This window comes from Oenanthe melanoleuca, chromosome 6 (assembly GCF_029582105.1).
Source record: "Oenanthe melanoleuca isolate GR-GAL-2019-014 chromosome 6, OMel1.0, whole genome shotgun sequence".
Classification (NCBI taxonomy): Eukaryota; Metazoa; Chordata; class Aves; order Passeriformes; family Muscicapidae; genus Oenanthe; species Oenanthe melanoleuca.
Window position 1 is genome coordinate 29,787,560 of NC_079340.1, and position 25,819 is coordinate 29,813,378.

Genomic DNA, 25,819 nt, shown 5'->3' on the forward strand with positions numbered 1-25,819 from the left:
ACTTACAGATGTGTAACAGAAACACCTGGGGCAAAATTTGGAGGTCTCCTCACAACTGCTACCCAGCCCTTGGTCAGATTCCTGTGAATTAACTGGGAGGTAGCACAGAATTATGGAATACAACCAGCCTGAACTTCAACCATGTCCTGAAAACATGCTTTCCACTTGATTTCTTTTGTTATTTATTTTATATGTTTATTCACCCCCCAAAACCTAATGCTTCATCTGAGTGGAATATATTTAGTTTTACCTGGCTTAGCTGGAAGGTTGACATTTACAAGGAGACAGGGCTAATAGTCTGAGCTATTTGAATTTTGCAGTACAGACACAGCCAAAGCTTTTCCTTCACAAACAGGTGGGAAGCCAGACCTAAGTCAGGATGGGAGCTGAGCAAAGTAAATTAATTAAATAATAATTCATAAGTAAACAGAAAAGGAATTGTCAAGTAACTAAAACTTCTAAAAATAAGAAAACATTAAAAAGGATCAGTTTCCTGCATCAAAATAATCTTTTATTTTTATATCAGTTACCTTTTACTAAGAGGAAGACATCTTACCTGTAGGTCAAAACCAGAAGAGTAATTTCTCTTTTTTCATGGTTCATCAAGCCCATCAAGTCTTAAAAAAAAAAAAAAAAAAAAAAAAAAAAAGAAAAAGGAAAAGGAAAAGCAAATTTCATTACAGCTTTATGTTTCAGGGGAACATCTTTTTTCCTAAAATTTAACCTAATTCCTCTGAGCTGAAAGTTTCTCACGTGGAAGTATAACTTAATCAGGAAGCATCTAAAGCCCTTACACATGGAAAGGTCATTCCACCAAAAATAAACATAAAGGCACTGCCAGTCTACTGGAAGTTTAGTTCAAATGCCATCCAGAATTTGTCATCTGTCAGCTTCCTTGTTTGCAGCAAGAAAAGACACATGTATTCTAAAATACAAGAAAACTTTCTGTTAGCACACTGCTGCTATTTGATCATGGTCTAAACTCTGAAAAAGCATTGGATGGGATCCCAGAGAGCCAACAGCAGCAAATTGTGTCTGGCAAATCAAGGAGTTAAATTCACAAGCAAACTGATGCACTGTTGCTTTCCTGAGGGTCACAAAAAGAAACTTTGAAGGCTGTACCACCTCTGAATTAATTGGAGCTGCTTCAAAAAGCCAGAAACTTCACAGCATCTTTATTTCTGATGTGAAACTGAAGAAAAATATTCCAAGAGAATGTGAGTCCCTGGACATCTTAGCAGGAGCCATCTGCTTATCCCAATTACCCCAAACTTTGATCCCTGCAGCTCAAGAGTTTGTTATACCAAACCCATGAAGCAGAACTCCATAAGACATGTCTTTATTTGACTGCTCAGAACCAAATGAGATGTTATTCCACACCTATTGTTTGTAAAATGTATTTCTGTCCATTATGCATACTTCATAATCACTCAACATCTTTGTTTAATTATGCTAAATAATGATGAACAAGAACATTCTCGTTGATTATACATTACAACATAATTTACTGACACATAAATACACCATATTACAAATGCACAACCTTGCACAATCTCTTACAAAAATTTTGTTTCTAAGACTTTAGCTCTGGAACAAGCAAAAAGGGGAACCATGTGGACAAATAAATATATATTGTAAAAATAGGGTTTTGTGCAAAAGTCACCTGCATGTTCTTTGAGTAGTGAGGCTGTAAATCTGCAACCTGAAATTCTCTTCATGTGTTTTCTTTGGAGAAACTTCTGGCTGTATTTGTGTTAGAGAGGGAAGAAAGTTATGGAGGATGTTGTTGTCTAGACACTATTAGATCACAGCATCCCACACTGCTCAGTACAAGGGCTCAGTCATACAAGATTCTCTCTTTTAATCTGTTTATTGCTTTGCTGAGTCTTGCTGCCTGCCTGGTATTGCTGCAGACTGCTCAGCTCCCTCTCTGCAAGTTCTTCCTGGATGTTCAGACTTGGCATTGCTCCCACTGAAGATGTGGAGCTAAAAATCCTGTGGTGGAACACAGAGAGCTTCAGTCCCACAACTGGGTTCTGCTCCTGTTGATTAAAGCAGTGGAGGGTAAAGGCTTAAAACAAAATTCTGAAAGCAAAAAAAATTGCACCTAATGCAGGATGTAATTCAGGAAACACAGATAGGGAGCCAATAAAATTCTCAGATAGAAGACAAAAAACCCACATGGTTTTTCTTGTGGTATAGAGCTGAACTGGGCTGCCAGAAATAAAGGTTAAAGGCTCTGATCTGGGTAAGAGCCACAAGACTTGAACCACAGTCCAGCACCTGCCCTAAGCATGGGATTATTCTGGGATGATATTTTTCTACACAAAGGCACAAAAAGTAAAGGTTTTTCCTTCTCAGTGAAGATCACTGACAATTAAGAAATCTCCAAAGGTTTTTGTAGGATGGAAGAAGAAACCAGGGCAGCATTCTGCTGCTTCTCAAACTGCTCTGGCTCTCTCACCTTGCCAAGGCAGACTATTTTGGCAACTCAGGATGTGCTGAAGAGTGGAAGTGATCTGCTCCAGTTAACTGCCAGGCCACATTCCCAGCACCAGGGAACACAAGGAGGGCTGTGCTGTCCAAAGCTTAGCAAGGATATTTCCATGCCAGTATAACCCTCTGGAAATCAGATCCACTGTTTTTGTGTTTTGCACCATCTGTATTTTTTTTTCCTAGTAGAGTTGATATATAAACCACAGAATAGATGATGTTCAGCCAAAAAAGAAAATAAAACAAAATATGAGATTTTAGAAAGATGTGATAAAATTTGCAATATGCATTTAGAAACAAAAATCTAGTTTTCCAGTGCCCTGGATTATTTAGAAATATAAACAGTGGAAAGGAAAACAGCTTTGTTCTGGGTAAAATCAGCCAAAGATTGAAAAAAATCCTTTTCACTACTCCAGACCAAAATTGCAGTTCTGTAAACGCAGATAAGCATCACCTAATATTATGTTTCAGAAAATTGATTGAATTTGGGAACTATTTGCCTACAGCTGCTCTGAATCCAGGTTTTATGCTCTGAGTCTCTGGAGATGCAGTTGTGACTCAGCCCCTGGAGCAGAAGTGGAGTCTCCAGTTTCCTGCCCCTCTGCCCTATCAGGTGACCCTCCAGCAAGGATGGCAGAAGATAAAATGTGATCAGGAGCTGCAGATTACAGTTTTCAGTTCTAATTTAGGAGGGAAGTCAGTGCAGTTCAGTTTGACCTGCAGGTTTTCCCTCTGTGGCCCTGCTGCAGGAGCCCCTGAGCCATCCAATCCAACATAAACCATTCCCTGAACACCAGACAGAGCCACTGCTAGAGATGGGATTTTTACTCAACTCTGTTAGCAAGGAAATTAGAGGAAAATTATTATAATAAGTATCATTTTATAAATGCCTCCTCTGGCTGATATTTTGTTTTCATCAGGAGTATGCAGACTAAGATTTTCCACTTGGATTTCTTTACTGCTGAAGTCTGTATTAAAATCCACCGTGGCAAACCTCACTTTTGTATGAGGATACCTGCAAGCATGGTTTTGTTTATAACTCCATCTTCTGAAGGTTATTGTGCAAGTGAAGATTTGTGCTGACTTCTTGGCTGGTTCAAATTTCAGCAGAGTCACAGTGATACCCCCCATTAAAGGAACATGTGGGTTCTGTGCTACCAAAGAGTTTTAGTTTTCAGGTTTTAGTTTTTAGTTTTCCTGACTTGTTTGCAGCATTGAGTGGATGTGTAAATGCCTCATGGATCAGAGAGCTGATCCACTGAGGAGTGACACTGTCCAGAAACCCTCTCCTCACATCTGCCCATCCTGCTGATGCAGCTGTCCTGTATGATGGATTTCCTAGGTAGGCAAACAGCAATTATGGCATTGCAGCTGTGGGATATCTTTGGAGGGGGCCTGGGGTGAGAGCTCAGCAGGAAACAGCTCCAGGAGAAAGGAGGGGAGGCACTAATGCTTCTTCCAAGCCTTGTCAGTGCTCTTATCAGTGAGCCAGCCCTGAGGAGCCAGCCACACTCCTCAGAAGTGGAGGGGTTGCATTCCTGGCACGGAGCCAAAGAGCTCTTTGTATGGCTAGGAAATGCTAGCACTTCCAAAGCTGAATTCCCAGGCAGACACTGCTCCAAGGAGAGCCAGAAGGAGCAGAGAGTAAAGGACCTGCATTTGTTTCTTTCTTTTCAGTCTGTTGCCTCCTTTGAGACTCCACTGTGCCAGGGAGAGAGCCAGAGATGCTATCAGCTCTGCATCTGCTTCTTCGATTCAAGGGAATAAAAATATTTGGAAAGGATGATTAGGGACAGAGTACCAATAGAATTAAATCAGCTGCAGTACCCACAGACACTGGAAAAATACTTCTGTCTCCCCATGTGCCACATCTGCTCATAAAACGATCGATTTGCTCATGAAAGCAGGTTTTAAAACTCCCCTTTCTGTTGTTTTTTCCAAACTCTGTACTGTGCCTGCTATTGGGCACCCTCAGGTCTGGAAATGATTCTGTTTTGGACCAAGATTTGCCAGCAAACTTTGGAAAAATAACCTAGATGTTCCAAAGCACATTTGGACCACGGCAGCCCGGAGTACAGCAGGGCAGATTATCCACTAGGTGGGAGCCTCTCAATTCTGATGAGTGCTGGCCACTGTGGCATTTAAAGCACCGTCCCAGACTGACTCTCCTTCATCCTCCTCATTTCTAAGGAAGACAAAATTCTGCTCTCTGGGTAGGCTCAGACACTCCTAAACCAAAGAGCTGCCTCCACAGGCTTCTGTCTGACTGACACTGGAAGAACAGGGAACGAGCAGCCAATAAAGCCTATTTAATACCTATTTTGGAAATATTAATTTACCTTGCATATGCCACTTGTGACATATTAAGAGAGTGAGTAACTCTAAACATTCAAGTTGTCTTCTGCTGCCTACATTTGGAATTAAATTTTGCTTTTGCTGCATAGGTGTCACAGAAATTAAAGCTGGTTTTGCTGCATTTACAACCAGATTTGCTCCCAGATTTATGACAATTTTTTTCCAGGTGGAAATAAAAAGGGAAAATAAAGTAAAAATTTGTGCTGAAATTAACTCCTGGAATCTTTTTCAAAAAAGTCTGAAATTCTGAAATCTGAGAAGGTGCTTTGCAAATTCCCAGCTTCAGTGTAGTTGCAGTGTGATTGCAACATGTACATTTAAAAAGCTTTTCTCCATTTAAACAGCACAATTAGCTCTCTGATTTCTTAGTAATATTTTGAATTTTCTGTTAAAGTTCATAGGAAATATGTTTATCTGTCAAATGACTTGCCAGTTCTGTGGCTCCAATAAGCAGATGGAATGATCAAGCTCTAGGAGCCAAGCAATGTCTGCACCGTGTAGCAGTCAGAGTGAGGTCAGACCATTTGTGGATGGCTTCATCCATCCACTTCTGCTCTCCACTTAACCATCAGTTACACTAAATTGTGTACCAAACACTGGAAATCAAGCCTGAAGTGGCCTGTAGCATAAATGGCAGATTAATGTGAGATTATCAATCACTTTGCATCTTTAATTTTCTTAAAGGCAGGTCCCAGTTTTATCTGTGGCCCAACAAACAGCTCTGTGATTCTGAGCAAACCACAAAAACAAACATTTGTACAGCTCTGGTTATAGTAATTCATAGGTGAGACCTTTTTGCTTTTAGCTGAAATAGTTCACACACCTGGAGTAGGATATTCAAAATACAATCAGTGAAGGCCTGGGCTGTTCAGTGATTCTGGGGATGAAACATCAGGTGATGGGAATCGTGCAGGCCAAATGGAAATCATGCAGGTCAAATTCATCATGTCTCTTGAATCTGAAGATTGAGAAAGTCTTTGCTGGATTTGAGATTGATTGATTTTGAGATTTGGATTGAGAAAGTGTTTGTTGGATTTATTAAGAGTGTTCATATGACTCAAATGCATCCAGCAGAGAGCTTGGACTGGAGCTTCAGAACACAGACTCGACACGTGCCAGGCACGTCACTCACCCAGGCTGATCAATGACAGCTCTCTGCAAAGCCAGTCCAGAACAAACATTTGTGAACTCCCAGTCCTGGTGAACAGAGCCTTTTCTGCCCAGCTGACCTGTGAAAGTGCTGCAGGTACTCAGGAGGTAGGAAGCTGATTTAGATCTCTCTACAAGATGTGTTGTTTCCTGACACACCAGAGATTTCTGCTTGATTAATACAGTGAATAACAATTCCATTACAAAAGTGCTGGGCTGTACAACCTGAGCTAGAGCAGCTGAGCAGCTGGGAGGGAACTCTCTGCCGCCCGTGTTCAAGACAAGGAAACATGGAAGACCCTGTATCAACTCTGGGCAGCTACAATTACACTGTTTCTAGCTGTAGCAGAACACCCTGGAACAAATGTATAGTTTGGTGCTCCTGGGTGCGTGAAGCACTGTGCAGACAGGAAGCTGGACAAGTCAGGAATGCTGTGTTTGCACTTACAAAAGAAGAACACAAAAAGTAGCAAATCCTCCTTGAGTGATTTCCCTTCCGAAATAGAACATATAGACCTTGAGCCTGGAGTCTCATCTGAGATTAGCCAGACACTACAGACACTCACTTATCTTAATAAAAGATTTTCCTGAAGCCAAGATTTTTGCTTGGCAGTATTCCCTACATGAACATTTTCATAAATCATTCTGATCTGAAGATGGCTAATGACAATATGAACTAGAAGCCACATTGCCTCAGGGTCACAGCTCTGGCCCAGCGACACCTGAGCAGCAGAGAGCAAACAGTTCATCCCTGTACAGACATCCTGTGTAACCTGCCTGGCTGGCAGTGCTTTCACCTGCACAGGAAATCAGGAGAAATCCTACCTGTCAGGAAAGACAATTTAATTAACAGAAAAAACACGATGTCTTGCCAACTATATTCAATCACTAAAAGGCTTTTCCTTGTCAGCCCAGACTGTTCTCTTTCCAGCTGGATGCTTGTCGACCCTGCAGCAGTTCAAATGAATCTTGAATCACTAGCCCATGATAATTTCTGTGAAATGCAGCCCCCTCTGTTTCTTAGCAGGGTATGCCCCCCCAAAAATGTTTAACTTAAGTCAGATATCCCTTTGAAATTTCTTTTCATTAATTTTTCACATACTTGCTGACCTTATTCATTAGCTCTGCTAAGTATATGGTTGGTTGCCAGCTGCAGTAAAATAAAAGACCCCCCACTCTTCATGCCTTTGTTTACATTCTCTCAGCTACAAACCCCATCTGTATCACTTCCTCAACTTACTAGAGTCATTTTCCTGCAGGACCTTTTAAACATCTGTGTCCCCTGTGTCTGAATCAGCTGCTTTTGTTGATTTGGAAGAGACTGGCATATGCTACAGGGAACATATGGTCTAAGTTTGCCTTTCTGTTGCAAAATTGAGAGTGAAATTCCTCTGCAGATTGGAAGCAGAATAAATCGCTGATATTATGCCTTTTGAGGCTACTGCTGACACTGGTGAGGCTGAGCAGAGGTTTTATACCAGAGAGCATGAGAGGCAGCAGAGGTAGGAAACACAGCCAGGGACAGGCACCACAGTCCAGGACTGGGAGAAAAGTTTGGGATTTGTTGCTTAGAAAATAGATGAGTCAGAAAAGGTGATGGCAACACAGACATCTGCAAGTAAATGCTCTGAGGAAAAAAAAAAAAAAGATCCATTTATAATACTTAGGGGTCAAGGGCACACCACAGTGGGGAGAGAAAAATGGCTGTGTGATGGAGCAGCGTGGTTCTGACAGCAAGGGACACACAGGAGGAAGAGCTGCAGGAGTGAAGGGGCAACGGTGAGCAATTATTTGGTTTCTCAGTGTGATAAACAAACCCCCCTGCCAAAAGATGAATGACCATCCGTGTCAAGCAGTATCAGGAGACCTTTGATCCTGCCTCGAGCAGGAGGAGATCCTGGCTGATTCAGGGGTGTGAAGAGGCAGGGGTCTTTTTGAAATACATCAGTAATAAGCATCTACTTCCGAGGGATTCGTACCTTGAATTCCTCTAAGCAACTAGTTTTGCACAAGGTAACTTCTGCGTTTGAGTGTCACTGTGCATTCACTTTTCTTCTTAGAGTAACTATCAACAGGCATCTGTGGCTGCTCCTGTGACTGTCAGATGACTGCAAGTGGTGTAATTGTGGAGCACAATTACCTCAAACCAAACCCACTGAGTGCTGAGAGAGCACCCATGAGAAAGCCACAGTTTTAAACCTCGCAGACACACTTTTTGCCTTCAGGTGCATTTCGAAGTGAAACTGAGGACCGAGACACGCATTCGCAAAGCGCTGAGAAAGTTCGAGCGTGTTGAATGTGAACAACAGCGCCTGCCCACACCCTCTCTTGAGAAGCATTATTTTTGTTGTTGATCAACCACAACCTGGAATTATCAGTCACGGGGAGGGCGTTTTGGGGAGGAGCTTTGATCTCTGGCTCTGCGCGGGGCAGTGGGTCGGAGCTGCCTCGGAGAGCGCCGGAGGCTGCGGAGCCCAAGGAGGGGCTCGGGGCGGGCAGGGCGGCTGCATTCTGCATTCACCCCGCGGTGAGCAGCCCTGCTCTCCCGCACGCAGAGCGGCTCCCGGCGCGTTCCCAGCGAGCCCTCCCCGGGGGTCCGCCGAGCCGCGCCGGACACAGCCAGAAGTTTCCAGCCAGCGGCTCCTCCGCCGTCCCCCGCCCTCCTCCGCGTCCCGCCCCTCGTCCCTCCCCCGCCGCCGCCGTTTCCAGACAGTTCCAGCCCCGCGCCCCCGCCCCCGGCCCGGCGGATAAAGCGGCGGGCGCGGCCCCCCCGGCCCAGCCCCGCCATGAGCGCCGCCGCGCACAGCCCGCCGCCGCCGCAGATGGAGGGCAGCGAGCCGCTGCCCCCCGGCTGGGAGATCAAGATCGACCCGCAGACCGGCTGGCCCTTCTTCGTGGATCACAACAGCCGCACCACCACCTGGAGCGACCCGCGGCTGCGGGCGGCGCCGCAGGTAGGGCGGGCGGGGGGCCCGGCGGGGCGAGGGGGGTCGGAGCGGCCGCGCTCCCCCCGTGCGTGGCGATGCGGTGAGGCCAGGAGCTGCCTTTTGTCTCTGACGCACTGCAGTCCCTTTTTTGTGCATTCAATCATTTGATACCTCGGCCCTGTAATGTTTATTTAAAGTTGGTTAAGTCCGCCCGGCCTGCCAGGGGAGAGGTGAACCTGATTTATTTTTCAGCTGTGAACTGCCCGAGCGTTGGGTGCCTTTAAAAAAGGAGAGATCCGGCTCGGACTCCGACTTGTATTTTCTTTCCCCGTTTTCTTTTCTCCGGTCCCAAACTCTGCCGGCAGCTGCCGCTCCGGGTTTGTTCCGAAGCACGCTCGGGGAAAAGCCGCATCTCAGTCCAAATATGTCCATGGAAGGAGAGCGCGGAGGGGAGAGCGGCCGGGGTTCTGGCAGAGTGACCCTTTCGGGTCAGGCTCTCCGGCTTTTGGGGAATACAGCCCGTTCCTTGGGGGAACGCAGCCCTCTGACCCAACAGCGCGGCGGCTGTGGGCAGAAAGTGCTGGAAACTTGAGCAAAGTAGGATTTGCCTGGTGGGAAAGCGATTCCCCGGGGTCTCTACGCGGAAAATCGCGTAACCCCGGGCACGCCGGGCTGCCCTGCGCTCCCGGGGTGTCCCTCCCGGCCGGGGGCTCGGGCATGTCCCGGGCACGGAGCTCTGCGGGGCTGGACCGGAGCCCGGCACCGGCGGCCGCCGGGGACAGGGGAGGCCCCGGTGAGCTGGGGGGGACAGCAGGGATGGGGCCGGGGGAGCCCCGGTGAGCTGGGGGGGACAGCAGGGATGGGGCTGGGGTAGCCCCGGGGAACAGCAGGGAAGCGGCTGGTGCGGCTCACCCGACCTCTCTTGGAAGTTTTTTCTCCCCTTGCATTACGTACAACGTGAGGAGCGAAGCGCTCAAGAAGTGTTAATTATTTTACGAACTTACCGTTTCTTAAAATAGTAATTGCCCGGTTTGCGAGTGCAGTCCGTGACTGAAAGCTCAGTGTGAGAGCAGCTGGCCCTGAAAAGGAAGGGACGTGCTTCTCTAGCACGAATTAACCCCCTTTGCAGCTCTTATGTGCTAGTAAATTCTAGTAATAATACACAGAGTTCTTAGAAAAATGTAACTTGATAGTAAGAATATTGAGACTAGCACAGGAAAAAGCGTTTTCTCTCCTTTTTGGAGGCACCTGCTAGCACTGGCTGTTATGGTAGTAAAAATAAAAATAATGTGGTTTTTCTAACCATAGAATGTACTTGAAAAGAAAAGTGTGCTGTTTACTCAAAGCCTTTTGTTCCAGGAATACCACTTGAGACTAACTCATTTAGCAGAGTAGTCAGATTCAAGCTGCTTTCAGTAATTGTGTGAGGAGAGTTGGAAGCTGTCTGATGGATCAGCCCTCTGCTTGAGCGGGTGCCTGAAACAAAACAAATTTTCACCCCTATCTCCTGTGAAGTCTGTGGTAATGAAAAATGCCTCTGTGCCTCTTCTGCCAACTGCAAGGGCTGTCACAGGTACAAAAAGCTGCATCAGCTTTTGTTGGATACAGTCTTTTCCAAACAGGAAAATCTGTTATTCCTGGCTGTAAGCAGGAATGTGTGCTTTGGGTTTCTTCACTGAGAGACAAAGATGCCTCTAGAGATGACCTGTTGATTTTTGAGTTCCTATCTAAAAAAAGTCCTCCAGTTTATGGTGGCAGAGACGTTGTGTGTAAGTGCTCTTACAGAGCCATTTATCAGAGCCTTGAGTTAAATGTATGTGCTGGAATTTGTGGACAGCTGCTGAAATCATCAGTTTGAGTACCAGAGTATTTCTCAAGAACAGGTACTAGTTAGCAAAAGAATCTTAGAATCAGGCCCAAGGAAAATATTTCCTAAATATTCTCTTAGCTAGGCAATGCTAAGGAAGGCAAATTACCCTCTGACATTGAATTTCAAATCCTGCAAGGATTTCTGAAGACATCAGACTTCTGTTGATACTTAAACAGGTAGGAAGGACATAACCACAAATAAAAGCAAAAAAAGAGATTTGATGGGGAGAGCTTTCTGATTTCCTTCATTCTCAGCCTAGCTGAAGTGAGAACTTAGGGCTTTTAGAAATGATCTGAGAATCACAAAAGTTGACTGCATCTGTCAGACTTCATGCACCTTTTCAAGGATGGTGATACAAAGATCAAACTTGTGCTGACTCCATCACTGTATTGCTTTTGCTGAAATCTGACAGTGAAATTAGCAACTTTTTTACCACCTTTGAGGTGGTCTTGCACTATATCTACCAATATTCTGTCTGTGGATGTTTGCTCCTTTCTGAAGAGATTAGGCAATGAAATGAGGCATTGCACTGTTAGTGGACAATGGCTGGAGCACAGATCTAGGGCTGAGCTTTTCTACTGAAGTAAGAATATAGCTGAGGCAGTGTCATAATAAAGTCCTGTTGTTCCCAAGTGCTTGATCTTGGTCTTCTCACTTACCCTAGGCTTAACATCAGTGCAGCCATGCTGGCTGCAGTAATCTGTGCCAGATACATAATCAGGTAAAAGTTGAAGTGGCTCTTCTGAAATTTTAACCCATGACAAAGCCATTTTAAAGCAACAAAACCAGACCTCGGTTTTGCATTTAAATCTGTATTTTAGGTGTGTTTTTGAATTCAGATGGCTCTCTGCTATTTCTTCATTCAGTCTGGCCTTTTTTATTTTTACCCACGTAAAGGATGGGTGTCATTCTTCATGTTTGTTTGTTACATGTGAGAAATCATTGCAGCATAAGGATGGATTGGGGAGCCCTTCATGAGAAAAAGGGAAAAAAATCTTATGATGTTTCAGTGAGAAATAAGGGATAACTTTGCAAATGACAGAAATAGATTTATTAATGAAGCTTCTTGGTAGACTAATGATTTTCTTTCAAGGATCTGATTAATTAACAGTAAGACATTTATGGAGTATGGTACAATCAGTACTGCAAAGATGTATATATGTCTAGTAAAAAATGTGTTTACTAGCAGTGTCACTCTTCCTTTTTTTTAAAATATAATTACTCATTTCCTATGCGTATTTGTTGTAGTTGTTTTCTGTGCTAACTTAGGGTATCACAGCTCTGCCTACTTCCTGCAGGATTGTCTCATGACATTAAATTGGTAACTTGGTGTTCCCCAAAGTGTTGATAAAAATAGATTGCATATAAAGAAGAAAACAAAAAAAGTTTGTATAGGTATTTATCGATGACCCTTCTATGTACTATTTCCACATTATTCCCTGGGAAATAATGCAGCTAAAAATAAAGGAATTGACTGTGCTGAGCTTCACTGACGGATACTGAAGTGATCAATAGCTCACTGGTGCCTTGGGTTTGAGATAAAAGCTGCAGCAGCCAGGCACGAGTCAGGGAGCAGCCATAAAAGTGATCTATGATCAGTATTGGCTGCAGCAATGACTGCACAGGCCTAAACAAAGGCAGAAGAAGCCATCTCACCCTGCTGCTGATGCTTCATTGGGGAACAACTGACTACACCTAAGTTTCCATCCTCTCCCTTCATTGCATCTTTCTTCTCTGCTTCCCCAAATAAATCTGAAGTCACGCAATTCGCATCTCTTTAGCAGTGGGCTTATTTTGGAGCACTGACTTCTCATGGTCAAGTTGACTGAAAAATCCTTGGTAGACCAAATTAGAAATTGCATTGAGAGGTCAGAACAGCCTCTCTGAAACTGTCCCTCTCACAGTGGTTTTCCTCAGGGGAAGGGAATGTGAGGTCAGCTCAGTTACGATTAAAGTCTCTTCCTCCTGCAGTGTTTTCACATTCCTAATGCTGCTGTGCATTCTGGCAGGCTAATAAGTTAGTTACTGGATTAAAAAGGTACTGCACAGAAAGGCTTAATAGGTAGGAATGGTCAAATCATCAGTAGGGGATTTTTTTGGAGGGTTGTGTCCTGGCTTTGCCCAGATTCCCTGCAGCTGCTTGGTGTAGTTATTTAAAGCTCCCCCTGACAGAACATGGCGAGCAGGGAGTTAACTTATGGACATATCAATTAACCTGAAAACAAGGGGTGGGTCTAATCGGAAATAAGAGACAGGAACACAAAGTGATACTGGAGATAATGCAAGAGGAAAAGCAGGGAAGGTGTTGCAGGGTTCTGTGTAACTCCTGGCACTGAGTGCCTCTTTTCTAAAGGACAAAGGAAGAATACTTGTGCCAGGTGGCAGCATTCTTACCTAGGAACTGTATTTTTAACACTTGTGTGCACAGGCAGAACTTTTCCATGACTATGTGGCAAAAATAGAATTGTTCCCACTTGAGCCATGATAAGGCAGGTAACAATCCAGTATGCTTTGGGCAGTATCACTCTGTAGGTAAGCTGTGCCAAGGTAAAGGTAAAATGTAAGTTAAAAGAAATGGCTTGTTCACACTGATCACATTACTTAATTATAGGCAAAAGGAAAAATGCTGTATCTTAAATATGTTGCAGGAGCTGTTGGTTTGATTATTTCTATTTTTCCTTCTTGGTTTTATTGACAGGAAAATCAGGCATGGGGTGGGGAAGAGACTTGTCTGGTATCACCCAGTGGACCAGGTAGCACAAAAGTGTGGGTATTTTTATGGCTGATGGCAAAGCCTTATAATTAATAAATGGGGTGCAATGTAGCAAGTGCTTTTATAGTGTTGGAAAATTGCTCTTTAAGGAAGTGAAGTCAGAAAACTGCTGTGTTCAAAATGAAATTTTAGATGAAAATGTGGAGCCTGACTATAAAACAAAATTCATAGCCCAGTCTTCATCCATTATCTGCTTGGTTTTTTTTTTTGTTTTTTTTTTTTTTTGGTTTTTTTTTTTTTTTTGAATGAGGCATTGTTTTGCTAATTTTTGAGACTTGTGCTTTCTGATGTATTTCAGATTCCTGGGTCATAACTAATAGAAAAGCAGCAGTTTGACCACCTGCTTCTTAGGTAATGAGGCAATGAACAGAAATAACTGAATGAAGTGTCATTCTCATCACCCTTGACAAGGATATTTGTGTTAGTGCTCTAAAGGGCTTTTCTCTAACTCCATCCACTAAAGCTGGCAGGGTGGGTGGTGATCCCAGCTCTCTAAGAGCACTCTGCTCCTCGGGGCAGTCATTGTTTCTTTCTCAGACATGTTCAGTTTGGCCCATTGGGTGCTTTCAGTGCCAACTTCCACTCATGGGCACACAGGGCAGGTGTTGTCATGTTTTGCCAAGGCATTTTAGCTTAAGAAAGAATCCTCCTAGTGATTAAAAGAGGACAGGTTTTGTTCCTGCACCAAGATTGATCTGCAAGATAGCCAACATATTTTCTCCAGTAAGGTTCTCTGTTGTGAAAAGCTTAGGATTAGTTTTCTCCTTCAGTTTTTACTAGTGTTTATTTATTTCTAATGGCATGGATTAGAGTGAATGCTAATGTAATACTTGTATAATACAACTTGGTAATTACAAGAGAGAACAAAAGGCCTGTTTGCCTACACATGTGTATGTTGGGAAATAAAACTCAGCATTCAGCAAGTAGAACATCAAAAGCAGCTTGGCCTGTAATTGGGTTACATGATGCGACTGACACGAAGGTCTGAGACAGCTCATGCAACTCAGCTTATTCATGGTTTCCTTCAGTCATTAGCTAATGATATCTTGCTCAGATGCCTATGTGCTCAGTCTATATATTTAAGCACAAATTGTGAGTAAAAGGGTGAGAATGCAAATGTCTGCAGCAGCTGAGGCCAGGCTGTAAGAAGTTTGGAGTCAGCACTGAGAGTAAATCACTGGGTACCTTCCAGCTGGTGTAGTTCTCTGGGAAGTGTTGGTAAAACCCAGCTCATGCTGATGTTGTGCTATTAATACATTCAAACACAGCACTGGTGAGGAATTTCTTAGAAATACTTGGGATATGTTGATTTCTATTGGTAGCAAAGGTAGTGTAGTGCTTTTGTAGTTTATGCAACAGACAAGGAAAGAAGGTCTGGCCAGAAGTAAAGCACAAGGAATCTAATTCCAGTGGTTAAAATTTTGCCTTTCTATGACAAAAGTGCTTTTTTCTCTAATAAATAGAACAGTTATTTCATTCTTTTTCTATTTCATTCAATTTGAATACTGGGTACCACTTTTTTGTTATTTATGGCAATTTCTGATAAAATACAGGTTTGAGCAAGTGTGTGCACAAAACTTGCTTGTTATGTCACTCATTTGGGTTATATTGCTATATTTGATTGTGAAAGAACAGAATCATGCTATTCCTTTCTCCCTAAATATATAGGATTTGGTCTTAAAGTTATGAAAGGTGTGTTCTCAAGTAAGATTTTTGTTTGTAAGGTTTTGTACTGGTATTTTCTCAGTCATTTGAGCAACCAGAAGAATTGTTTGCCTGATACTCAATAGCAGCAGCTTGCTTACAAGTTCAAAATGATGCTGGAGTCAGTGGACCATCTGTTGGCATATAGAAAAGTTGTTTAATCTCTTGACAGTGTTGGTAAATTTTGTTTTTCTCTTGCTAGATAATATTTACAAAGCAAGTACAATTTAAATACTTGCACTGCTGCACTGCAAGAGCTACAGGGGAGCTACATGTGTGAATAATGTGCTTTACAGACTTAATTGACTGTACTGCAAATAACATTAGTACAGGTAAAGAAAAATGCAAGAATGTGATGGCAGCAAAGGAGGCTTTTAGACTTTATTCTGTAAACTATTTTAGTATTAGAGGAATTAAAATTGTATTATGTAAAGAGTCTCAAAAGGGAGATTCTGAATTTGATGGAACTATTCAAGTAAGTTAACGTGAATACAGAATATTTTGGCAAATTTAATTTGAATGGTAGAGCCATCTGGAAAACTCCAGTGCCAATTTGCTGGCATCAGCAGTGACTGAGTTTGCAAGTTTCAGTGTTGGAGTCTGGAACAACACTTGAGCAGACTTGGGGCACACTAGGAGTCATCCATTATCCACTCCAGATAGCACAGCTGTACTGGCAATCCGGGTGCAAGTTTGTGCTTTTGTTCTTGCTGTTGCTTTTTTTCATTCCAGTGGCTCATGGCTTCAGAACTCACTTAAAATGGGAGCAAGCTGGAGGATTTCAGTGTCAGTCCTGACAGTGCCCTTCCCACGGGAAGCCAGCAGTAGGATGTGGGGGTATGAAGTGTTTTTTCCAGTTGCACAACCCGTGCTGGCTGCACCTTTATTTATCCTGGTGATGGCCTCACAACAGAAACGCTGGTCCTGGTCCGGAGAGGCGCGAGCGCTGTCGCTGCCCCGGGCAGATCTGCAGGCACAGCTCGCTGGGACAAACCCCTCATTTGCTGGGATGTGATCTCTTACCTCAGCACCTCCTGAGCTGCTGCATTGGGTTGGAGTTCCTGAGGGCATTTCAGGCTTCCTGAAATCTTGACTAGAGCTGTTGTGCAGTTTTTGCATTTTTTTCTCCCTCCTTCTGAGGGATTCTCTCTTCAAGGTGAATTAAGTGCGTGATCACAGCTGGAATTGCTGATGGTCAGTCCTGGTACTTACTGAAAATTAGTTGATATTCTGCTGCTTGTAGCTACTCTCGTTTTTAAGGAACTTGTTTTCTTAGATGAGAGTGGGAGAAATTTGCTTCAATTTGTTTTAAAGCAGAAACCTCAGTTAGATTCCTTTTTTTCATACTTAAACTGGGAAGGATGATTGATTAAGGCTTGTCATTCATTTGTTGGTCATTTCTCTTCGTGCAGATTGGAATTAAATGTGAGCTCTGGACTTTTTCTGGGTAACAAGCTTGTTAATGTAACAAGCAACAACTGTATGCTCTTGAAGGCAAATAAAATAAAAATACAGCTACTTTTTGTTTTGCTGACTGTGCTGTGGGGGGAATCTGTGAATTTCTTTAATGTAGTGTTAAGATGAATTTTCCAGAGCTTGATTCCATTCTTCCCCATTGCCACAGTGTCCTCAGGCACACCTGAGCTTCTCCTGAAGTCTCTTCCAGAACCTGTTTGCCCAGGCTGGAAACACAGGCTCCTCTGCACAAAACAGAACTGCTTTGGCCAGAAGTTTGGGGACAGGGACACTGGGATCTGCACGCACTCGCTGCTGTCAGATTCTCACTAAATACAGACCTGAACCCCTGGCAGCATCTCTTTGAACCCAAGGCCTCAGTGGTGTCATTCCCCTGCCACGGGAGTTTCAGAATACCTGGATTGTCCATGTTTGTGATTGTTGGACAGTAGGAAGAAAAGAAACAGGGAAGAAAGAATGTTAAAGATGTGGTGATACAAAGTGGCTAATGTAGGCAACAGTTTGTAGAGTTAAGTATTAATTAAATGTTGAAGGGGACAATGTAGATCAGGAAGTGCAATTGTGATGAGAGCACCTTTCCTGAACCTGATCTGTGCCTCGGGGCCACTGATGGTGGGAAAAACAAGGACGCTGTGTTTGTTCTTTTACTGAGGGCTGTTCCAGTATGACTGCACAGTCGAGGCCTCTGTGGTTAGACTACAGGGGAAAAAAGCCTGCAACAAAGGACCAGTTTGAAATACTAACTTTCCACAAAACCAGCACAGGTTGTCTGAAGCCTTAAGAATACGTGAGAAATCATGGGAGTATAGTCTATTAAAAAAATAAAGCAACAAAACAAAAAAACCCCAAGTATTGACAGAAGCTTTAACTTAATTTATAAACTGGATGCTTTGAAAAAGTAGTCCAACCTGATTTTTGCTTTGGGTTTGGGCTGCCTCTTTTGTATCTGCTAGCAGGGCTTAAGTTGCAGTGGCAGATTTCTCAGATTGCTAAGAAGGTTCAAAACAAGGGCAGCCTTGCAGGTCTGGACGTGAAAACAAGGGAGGGGAAGCCCATGGCTGGACTCTTTGGGGGGGAGGTTTGTGGAGAGTGGGGAAAGTGGGAACACTGTCCATGTTGAATGATTTATCATTGACTGGAGGTATTATCCCCAAATGGAGCCATTAAAGACAATGCAGACCCCAAAACACGTACTCCCTTCTGGGCTGTACACCCAGGTGGAGCTTTGGCTGGCAGCCTTCTCATGCTGGAGCACCTGTAGGTGCTGCAGGCCCACCCAGCTCCTAAAGCCTTCCCTCAGAGCCGCTGGAAGGGAGGGAATCTCCCTTTTCTAGCGGCTGTAGGTGTGGCCGCTGGGGTTGCTGCGGGCAGCGCGGAGCAGCTGGCGTGCAGAACGCGCGGTCAGCCAGCACCAAGGTGCTGCTTCCCGCTGGAACCAACGGCTCCGGCACGGCCGCGCGTTGCTGTCAGCTGAGCACACCTCTGATTGATTTTCCAGCAAATGCAGTTTGCTGACATAACAGCGTGTTCCCTGAATCTGGCAGAGCTGTGGGGCCAGGCTGGTGCTGGTGGAAGGTGAAAGAGAGGTGCTGCTGGTGTGGGGGTTCTGAAAGCCCCCGGGCAGTCGGTGTGGAGCAGAGCAATGTGATTTCCTGGTAGGGTGAATTTAAAATGACTCATCCCTAGATCCCGGTGCAGACGTTGGCATGAGATCATCCTTGTTCTGCAGCTGGGAAAGCCAACTTCAGATTGCTTCTCTCTGCGAACTTTCTAGGCCTGGCTCTCCTCTGTGCCTCTTCTAGAGTTCTTCCTTTGTGGAGGTTTTTTTTATTTGTAAATGAGTAAAAGGAAATGTAACAGTGAGGCTCAGCCTTTGAACTTGTTCCTGTGTTTTTTGTCTTCATTACAGCCTGTCTTCTCTGCAGTTTTATTGCTAAGAAGAATTCTCAGAAATCACTATTTGAGGTGATACTATCATATAGGAAAAACACTGATAATCTGGTTGGTAAAATAGTGAATTCCTGATGAATTAGTATGTTAATGGGTACAGGAGCAACATGAAATATTTTTGCAGCTTAAACACCTCTTTAAAAATAGGGTTTCCAACACTTGCACCATATGTCCCCTTATTAAATTCTCCTCTTACTGAATAATGACATTACCCTCTGAATGACAGAGGTGCTTGTTATATGATCTGACTTAGAGATACATCTGGAACTTGGCCCTTGCGGGGTCTCAAAATAGAATGACCGATGCAGGAAGAACTTACTAGAGGACTTGTGAGGGCTCTTAGTACAAGCCACTTCCACCCTTGCCAGAGCTTTGACATTGTCCAGTGAGTGTACTCAGACAGCACAGGGGTTTTTAAATCTTGCTTTTCAGTGTTTTCCTCTTTGTTAAGTTATCCTGTCTTCCTGTTCCCTCTCTATCAGTATTTACTGAACCAGATCCCTCTTAGCTGGAAGTGAATACATTTTCAGTGTGCAGTGTCAGTATCTCTTCAAATAGCCAGTGGGAAGAATGATAACAACAAAATTTGTGCTTCTGTTTGGATTAGTCTTCCTTGCAAGTGTCTTTCAATATGTAGCAGAGATGTGTTGTGAGAGGAAATGTCTTTGGTCCCATTGGTACTAGTTTGAATTGGATGAGCTCCCTCTGAAGAATGTGGGCTGGTGGCTAAGTGCTAGTGATGCATGATAAATAAGACATCCAGGTGGAATTAGGCAGGTCTTTCAAAGCACAAGTGAATACTTATGAGAAGTGGGGGTGAAAGCCCCACACATAAGCAGATTGTTTAGCTTCCTCTCCTTGCCTGCAGTGCTGTCACATGCTGTTGGCTGCCCTGCACAGAGAGGCTCTGAGCTCCTCACACACAGCTGATGCTGCTTTTAGGACAGACCTTTAGGGCAGCTTTCTCTTACCAACGTGTGCTCTGTGCTGTTTTCCCTTGCAGGAAGGCCAGTCCTCAGCAAATGGCCCCTCTCGAGAGAGCCCCAAGCAGCCGGCGGCCCGAGAAGGACACGTGGGCTACCCCAAGCTGCGGGCGGGCTACATCCCCATTCCCGTCATCCACGAGGGCGCGGACGGCCGGCAGCAGCACCCCTGCTTCTCCTCCCCGCAGCCGGGGCTGCAGAGGTACAAGGCAGAGGCCGTGCCCAGCCCGGGCCAGGCTCAGCCGCCCCTCAGGGGTGCCTATGGTGGCCCCGAGTCGCCGGCGCGGGGCGCGGCGGAGGCCGATAAACAATGTGGACAGACACCGGCAGCTGCGGCGGCGCCGGCCACGCACGGACCCGAGGTGAGCGGCGCTGCTGGGCTCTGCCTGCAGTGGGGCTGCAGCATTTATGGCCTGAATGTCACACGGGCAGCTTAGCCTTTGGAAAGCCCAGCTCACCACAGGATTGTGTTTTCCCAACACTTCCCGGGTACTGACAGTGCACAGTCATGGCAGTATAAATATGGATGGGATTTTTCTAGCGTCACCCACTTCTGTTCTGGAATGATTCTGCAGAGAGAAATGCAGAGCTGAGCAGGCCCTGTGGCAGGGGAGGGTTGTTTTAGGGTTTGTAAGGGTTCCCCCACAACTGGAGGATGCAGACAAGCCTCTTGTGTTCTGTGCCATGAGTCAAACTGGGTGAACAAAGTGAGAGAGACAAGTGTCCAGTCAGCTAACAACCCCGGCCACTTCAGAAGATCTTTGCTTCCTAATTGCAAATGTCAGTTGTGTGAAATGGATTTAAATACATGCAGATTTAAAAGTAATTTGTAAAGTATTTTTGTCCTTCAGTGGCATGTGAAAATATTTTCAGACTATGAGCTTCTTTGAAAAAAAAGTCACCCTGCTTGTTTTGTGTTTCAGAAGGTGGGATTTTTGGCCTGCTCTCTGTAGAGAATTAGCAAATTTATATTCTTGTAATATATGGAAATATAAGCCTCATTTTTATTCAAAGTAAGATGAGCAGGAAATTCAGCCTTCACCAAGGTGAAAACATATCAGGTCTGTAATTCAACAGTGGTGGCATCTTCTCTGGAAGCCATTTGGAGTTTGAAGAATGTAATTAAGATCCTGTGGCAGGTTTCTCAGCTGTCTTGACTAACCATGCCTGTCCATGCACTACCTGGACAAGAGGGTCAGTTTTTTCTTCTCCCAACTCTGGACAGCTTTGTCTTGTCTGCAGAATGTTGGTGACTCTAAACTGCACATCAGCAGTGCCACTGATGGGTGTTGTAATGCAAACCATCATTTATTTATTCAAGATTCCTGCTGTTCTGTGGACAGCTGAGCAGTTTATCAGCTCCAAAAGAGAGGTCTTGTTCCCCTTCTCTCCTGCCTTGCCTGCCCTCTCGCAGCTCCAGTCTGGCCTCTCACAGGAGAGGGGGCAAAGGGGAATTAGCCATGTCTGCATTACCAAATTAATGACATGCTCTGAAAAAACCCAACAAAACATACAAAATCTGTTTGTGTTGCCAGGATCAGAAGTCATTGTTGTGTGTTCTTAGGGATTTGGGTTTGTCTCCAGTCCATAATTTGTTTGCTTAGCTTTAGTTTACCTCAAATTTAGCAGGTTTAGACAGGAATAGCCATGCAAAAGCAGCAAACATTCTGACTGAGCATCCACTCCCTGCTCATTTCAGGGCTGGGAATGCTGTAGCTCAGGTTCCTACTTGTTATAATGATGCTCTCACAACTTATGTGGTTTGTCTAATGAGGCTCTTGGCCAAAAATCCAGGGAAATGGAGTCTTTGCATGCCGGAAACACGAGTTCAGTTTCTATCATGATTGCCCCCTTTTCTCTTTAGAAATGAAAAGCACTGTGAGGCTACAGTAGTTAACATTTAATAATGGATTTTTGTTTTCATGGCAGCCTCAACCTCCTGGAGCATCTGACCCTCCAACAGCTTCCCCTCAGACCTCTGGCAGACCCAACGCGGGGAGCCACCCGCTTCCTCGGGGTTATATCCCCATCCCTGTGATCCATGAGAACATGCCACGCCAGCCAGCACAAGCCTACCACCAGGCACAGAAGACCCACTACCCTGCCCAGCAGAGCGAGTTCCAAGCCCACCAGCCGGTGTTCCACAAAATCCAGCCGGAGGAGAGGGAGCCCAAGGCGGCGCGAGCGCAGTCCCCGTTCAGAGTGGCTCAGAGAGGCTCCTCTAGTCGGGAGAGCTCCCCGGCCAGAGTCAGCACCCAGGTGCAGCCCCCAGCTCCCATCCGAGTGCAGACAGTAGTAGACAGACCCCAGGTATGTAGAATGGGGAAGTGAGTTGCCTGCCAGGGACCTGAGGGTGGCTAGAGCTGGAAAAAGAGCTTGTACTAACACATACATGAAAGCACATATGGCAATCTCCACTGCTGGATTTAAACAGACTGGAAGATCCTGAGATAAGCAGCAAGTTGCCTTTCCACCTGTCAGGACTGTGGTGGATCACTGAAATATGATTTAACACATGATTTAATCTTCTCTTGTCAGAGTATAATTTGGTGTAATTACACTGAGGTCACTCATGTTGCATTATGTTTATGAGAAGAAAACCAGGTCTGTGAGATTTGGGACATCCATGTAAATATACTTCAGTGATGTCTCAGAACCATTTAGGGGATAGCATCAGATGCACAAAGTAATTTTTGCTATGAAGAAAGAGGATAAGCAGAATCCAGAGCTTTTTATGCTTCTGACTTGAAACATGTTTTTGGTCACAGAACCTGCTGCTGAGTGAATATTTTTTCCATGTTAGAGTTCTTACTAAAACTACAATTGAAAGGCTACTGGGAATTAGACAAACTGAGTGTGTGGAAGGGGGTATGTACAGAAACAAGCCTTCTTTTCCTCTCCGGAGATTTTTCACATTAAAAATGACAGGAGCAGAATTAGGTTAATAGTTTTGACAACCTAGGCTAGGACAAAACAAGACTCAAGGAAGACTCAAGATTTAATGGCATATTCTAGGTCAGTGCTAATGTATTTTTGTGGGTGAGAGTTTGCACTCCCTAATCAAATTTTGTTTAACAGTTAAAGCAGTAACAGATTTTCAGTTCAGGCCATTTACCTATTTGTTTTAAATAAAATACAGGTACTTTACTCCAGCCATTTAAATCCATAAGAGCTGGATTTATTATTTTTCAAAATCATGTGCCCAAGTGAGTATAGGGGGTGTCAGGAGGAGGAAGATGCAGATCTCATAAATTTCAGTTTTCTGCTAGGATTTCAAAACTAATCTAAATTTCAAGAGATTTCTGATTGGATGATTTAAAACTGGAGTAATCCCAAGGATAGTCTCTAATCACTACAGTGTAATAAGATTGACACAGTAACCTCTCCATGGAAATAGGTTAAAGATTAAAAATAAGCACTTACAAAAAAAGGTATGCCCTGAAAACAGGGATTGGATGTGAATAGCCCAAAATGTGATTAAAACTCAAAGTAGTTGGCTTTTCAAGAAAGATGAGCCCTTAATTAGTGAAACAGGGGCTGAAATCTTGGCTGTGTTAGTCAGCTGTAAGTAATCTCACTGACTTAAATTAGGTGAAGGCTTTGCTCAAAAGTCCTGTTTTTTAAACCTGCATATGGGGATGATTTTATTGAGCATGGGCAGGATTTGGTGGGTTGAAATTTCATGTTTGAGAGAGTTGATTGGTGACAAGCATAGCTGCTCAGCACAGTGCAATTTTTCAGTTTAAAACAATAAAATTCAGCAACACTCAGTGAAGATTAATCATCTTGTGTCTGTGAAATTGCACTGTTAGGACTACAGAAAATTAGATGTTAGATTACTTGTTCTTTAGAGGGAAATCAGGAGTGCTGTGTCTCAACACAAACCTTGCCTTGCTCACCAGGTTTCTCAGCAACAAGTCCCAGCTCAGGAGCCACCAAGACCAGCCCCTCCTCCTGAAATCAAGCCTGAAAACAAGGCAGCCCCACCGCCTGAACCAGAGGCACCCTCCACGTATATCCCAATCCAGGTCACCCACCAAGAACCAGATCCTAAACCAGCACCCCAGAAGCCTCCAGCCATGGCAGAGAAAGCTGATAAAAAGGCTCCTTCCCCAGCTAAGGCTGCTCCCCCCCAGGAAAAGCCTCCTCCCGAAGAAGCGGCACCGCCGAAGACGATGGAAACAGGAGAACCTCAAAAGCATCCTGGTGTTTTGAAAGTGGAAGCAATTCTGGAGAAAGTACAAATGCTTGAGCAAGCAGTCAACTCCTTTGAAGGCAAGAAAACTGACAAAAAGTACTTGATGATTGAAGAGTATTTGACCAAAGAGTTGCTAGCCCTAGACTCAGTGGACCCTGAGGGTCGTGCGGATGTGCGCCAGGCCAGGAGAGATGGTGTGAGGAAGGTCCAGACCATTTTGGAAAAACTTGAACAGAAAGCAGAAGATGTCCCAGAACCTGTTCAAGTTGATGGACTTCAGCCAAATTTGCCAGAGCCTAAGCCACCACAGGAAATCATGGAGATTGAACCTGTGGTAGTCAAGAGCAAGGGAGATAGCAGTAATAAAAATGCTAAAGAGGAAACCAAAATGGAAAGACATCAGCCTGAAACTAAGGAAGAAGTGTTTACCAATCTCGCCACCACAACAAACACATCCAATAACCCAACTGAACCATAGCCACGTGCTGGAGTCAAAATCTCTCAGACTTTATAACTTAAAGTGTGTTTAAGTGAATTTTAAGTTGCATGCATTTCCGGAGCTCTTTTCAGCTGGTTTTAATCAACATAGCAGCTTGGGACACAGTAAACACTTTGTGGGGAAAGGAGGGAGCTAGAAAGAAAGTGATGCATTTATCCTTTATTCTTACACTATGTAAAAGACATGTTTCAAAAATAAACCCTGTACATTAATTGCTTTCAGATCAGCTGAATGGAAAAGAAAAATTACTTCAGGGTTAATATTGATGCGTGTTGTTTAACGTGTATTCTTTTGCAGGTGATTTTTGTAAAATCAGTGGCCTGCATTGTCAGAATACCAGTCCTCCTACAAGTATAGCCACTCTTAACAGTAATGTTTTTACTTTTAATGTTCACAGTTGGGCACTTTAATGATGGATAGAAAGTGTGTAAGAAACTGTAGGGGTATTTATATGTGTGCAGGACTTCAATGCTATATTTTAAGAGGGAAATAAAATAATATGGAAGCCTAATTTAGTCTTGTGATTTTATAAGCTGGAACTGTGAAGGCAGTAATTGGCTTTAAATACACTCTTTTGAACACAGATTTGTTAGTGCAGCATTATAGTTGAAGTCTGACAGCTGTTTTCTCATCAAGGCCAAAACATGCCTTTCTCTATTCATGTCCTCCCTTCTGATGTTGTTGCTGTCACATCTATGGATTGAGAAAGGAATTTGGCTGAGAATTTCTGCCCCCTCATCCTGGAAGTCACCATTTAACAGAAATGTTTGTAACATTGAGATCTGTGGCTGTCTTACAGAAATTTCCAGATCTTAACTTCTTCTGCAAAGTCATTATTATTGTATTAATAACTATGGAATTTTGTATGCAGAAGTATACTTTTCTTGTATTTAGAAATACATTTTGTATTCAGAGTCAGTAGGATTCCTCTCACTTTGTTTTAAGTAATGCTTTGTTCAAAGAGACTAGAAATTTGTACTTAAGCAAGGGAGATAAACAATTTTGCATGCAAAATGAAAGCAGCAAGGTCAGTGCAGGGGAGGAAGGGGTCCTAACTAAAACCAGAAGTTACGTTTGACTAGTTAGTTTTACAAATGCAAATTTTCTCTTACCTGATAGCATGTTTGTGGCATAGAAGCCCAAATTTATGAATACCAAAACAGATCAGCTCAAGGCAATTGATCACTTACTGAGCTACACTTAGAATCATGAGAAGAGTGGATTTGAAATAAGGTTTAAACCCATCTGAAAATGTCTCTTTTTAAGAGACAGGTTGAGATTGGTCATTGAGAACTGTCACTCTTTATTTTAAAGTAACAACATAGCATGTAAATTGTACTGCAATATGTGTAGCATCTGGGCTGTGAACTGTCTGCTTAGTTGTAGGTAGAAGGTTGATGTGCCTTCCAGTTTCATTTTCATAGTCAATTGCTCTGTGTGAG

The 25,819-nt window shown here is 43.9% G+C and overlaps 1 protein-coding gene across 1 annotated transcript; it reads left to right on the top strand.

Moving 5' to 3' along the window:
- Positions 1 to 8,400: 8,400 nt before the first annotated feature.
- Positions 8,401 to 24,888, top strand: BAG3 (BAG cochaperone 3). The gene is made up of 4 exons (XM_056494633.1): positions 8,401 to 8,951; positions 19,701 to 20,042; positions 21,610 to 21,990; positions 23,583 to 24,888. The coding sequence occupies exons 1-4, from the start codon at positions 8,784 to 8,786 to the stop codon at positions 24,354 to 24,356; spliced, it is 1,665 nt and encodes a 554-aa protein (XP_056350608.1). The 5' UTR covers positions 8,401 to 8,783; the 3' UTR covers positions 24,357 to 24,888.
- The last annotated feature ends 931 nt before the right edge of the window (positions 24,889 to 25,819 follow it).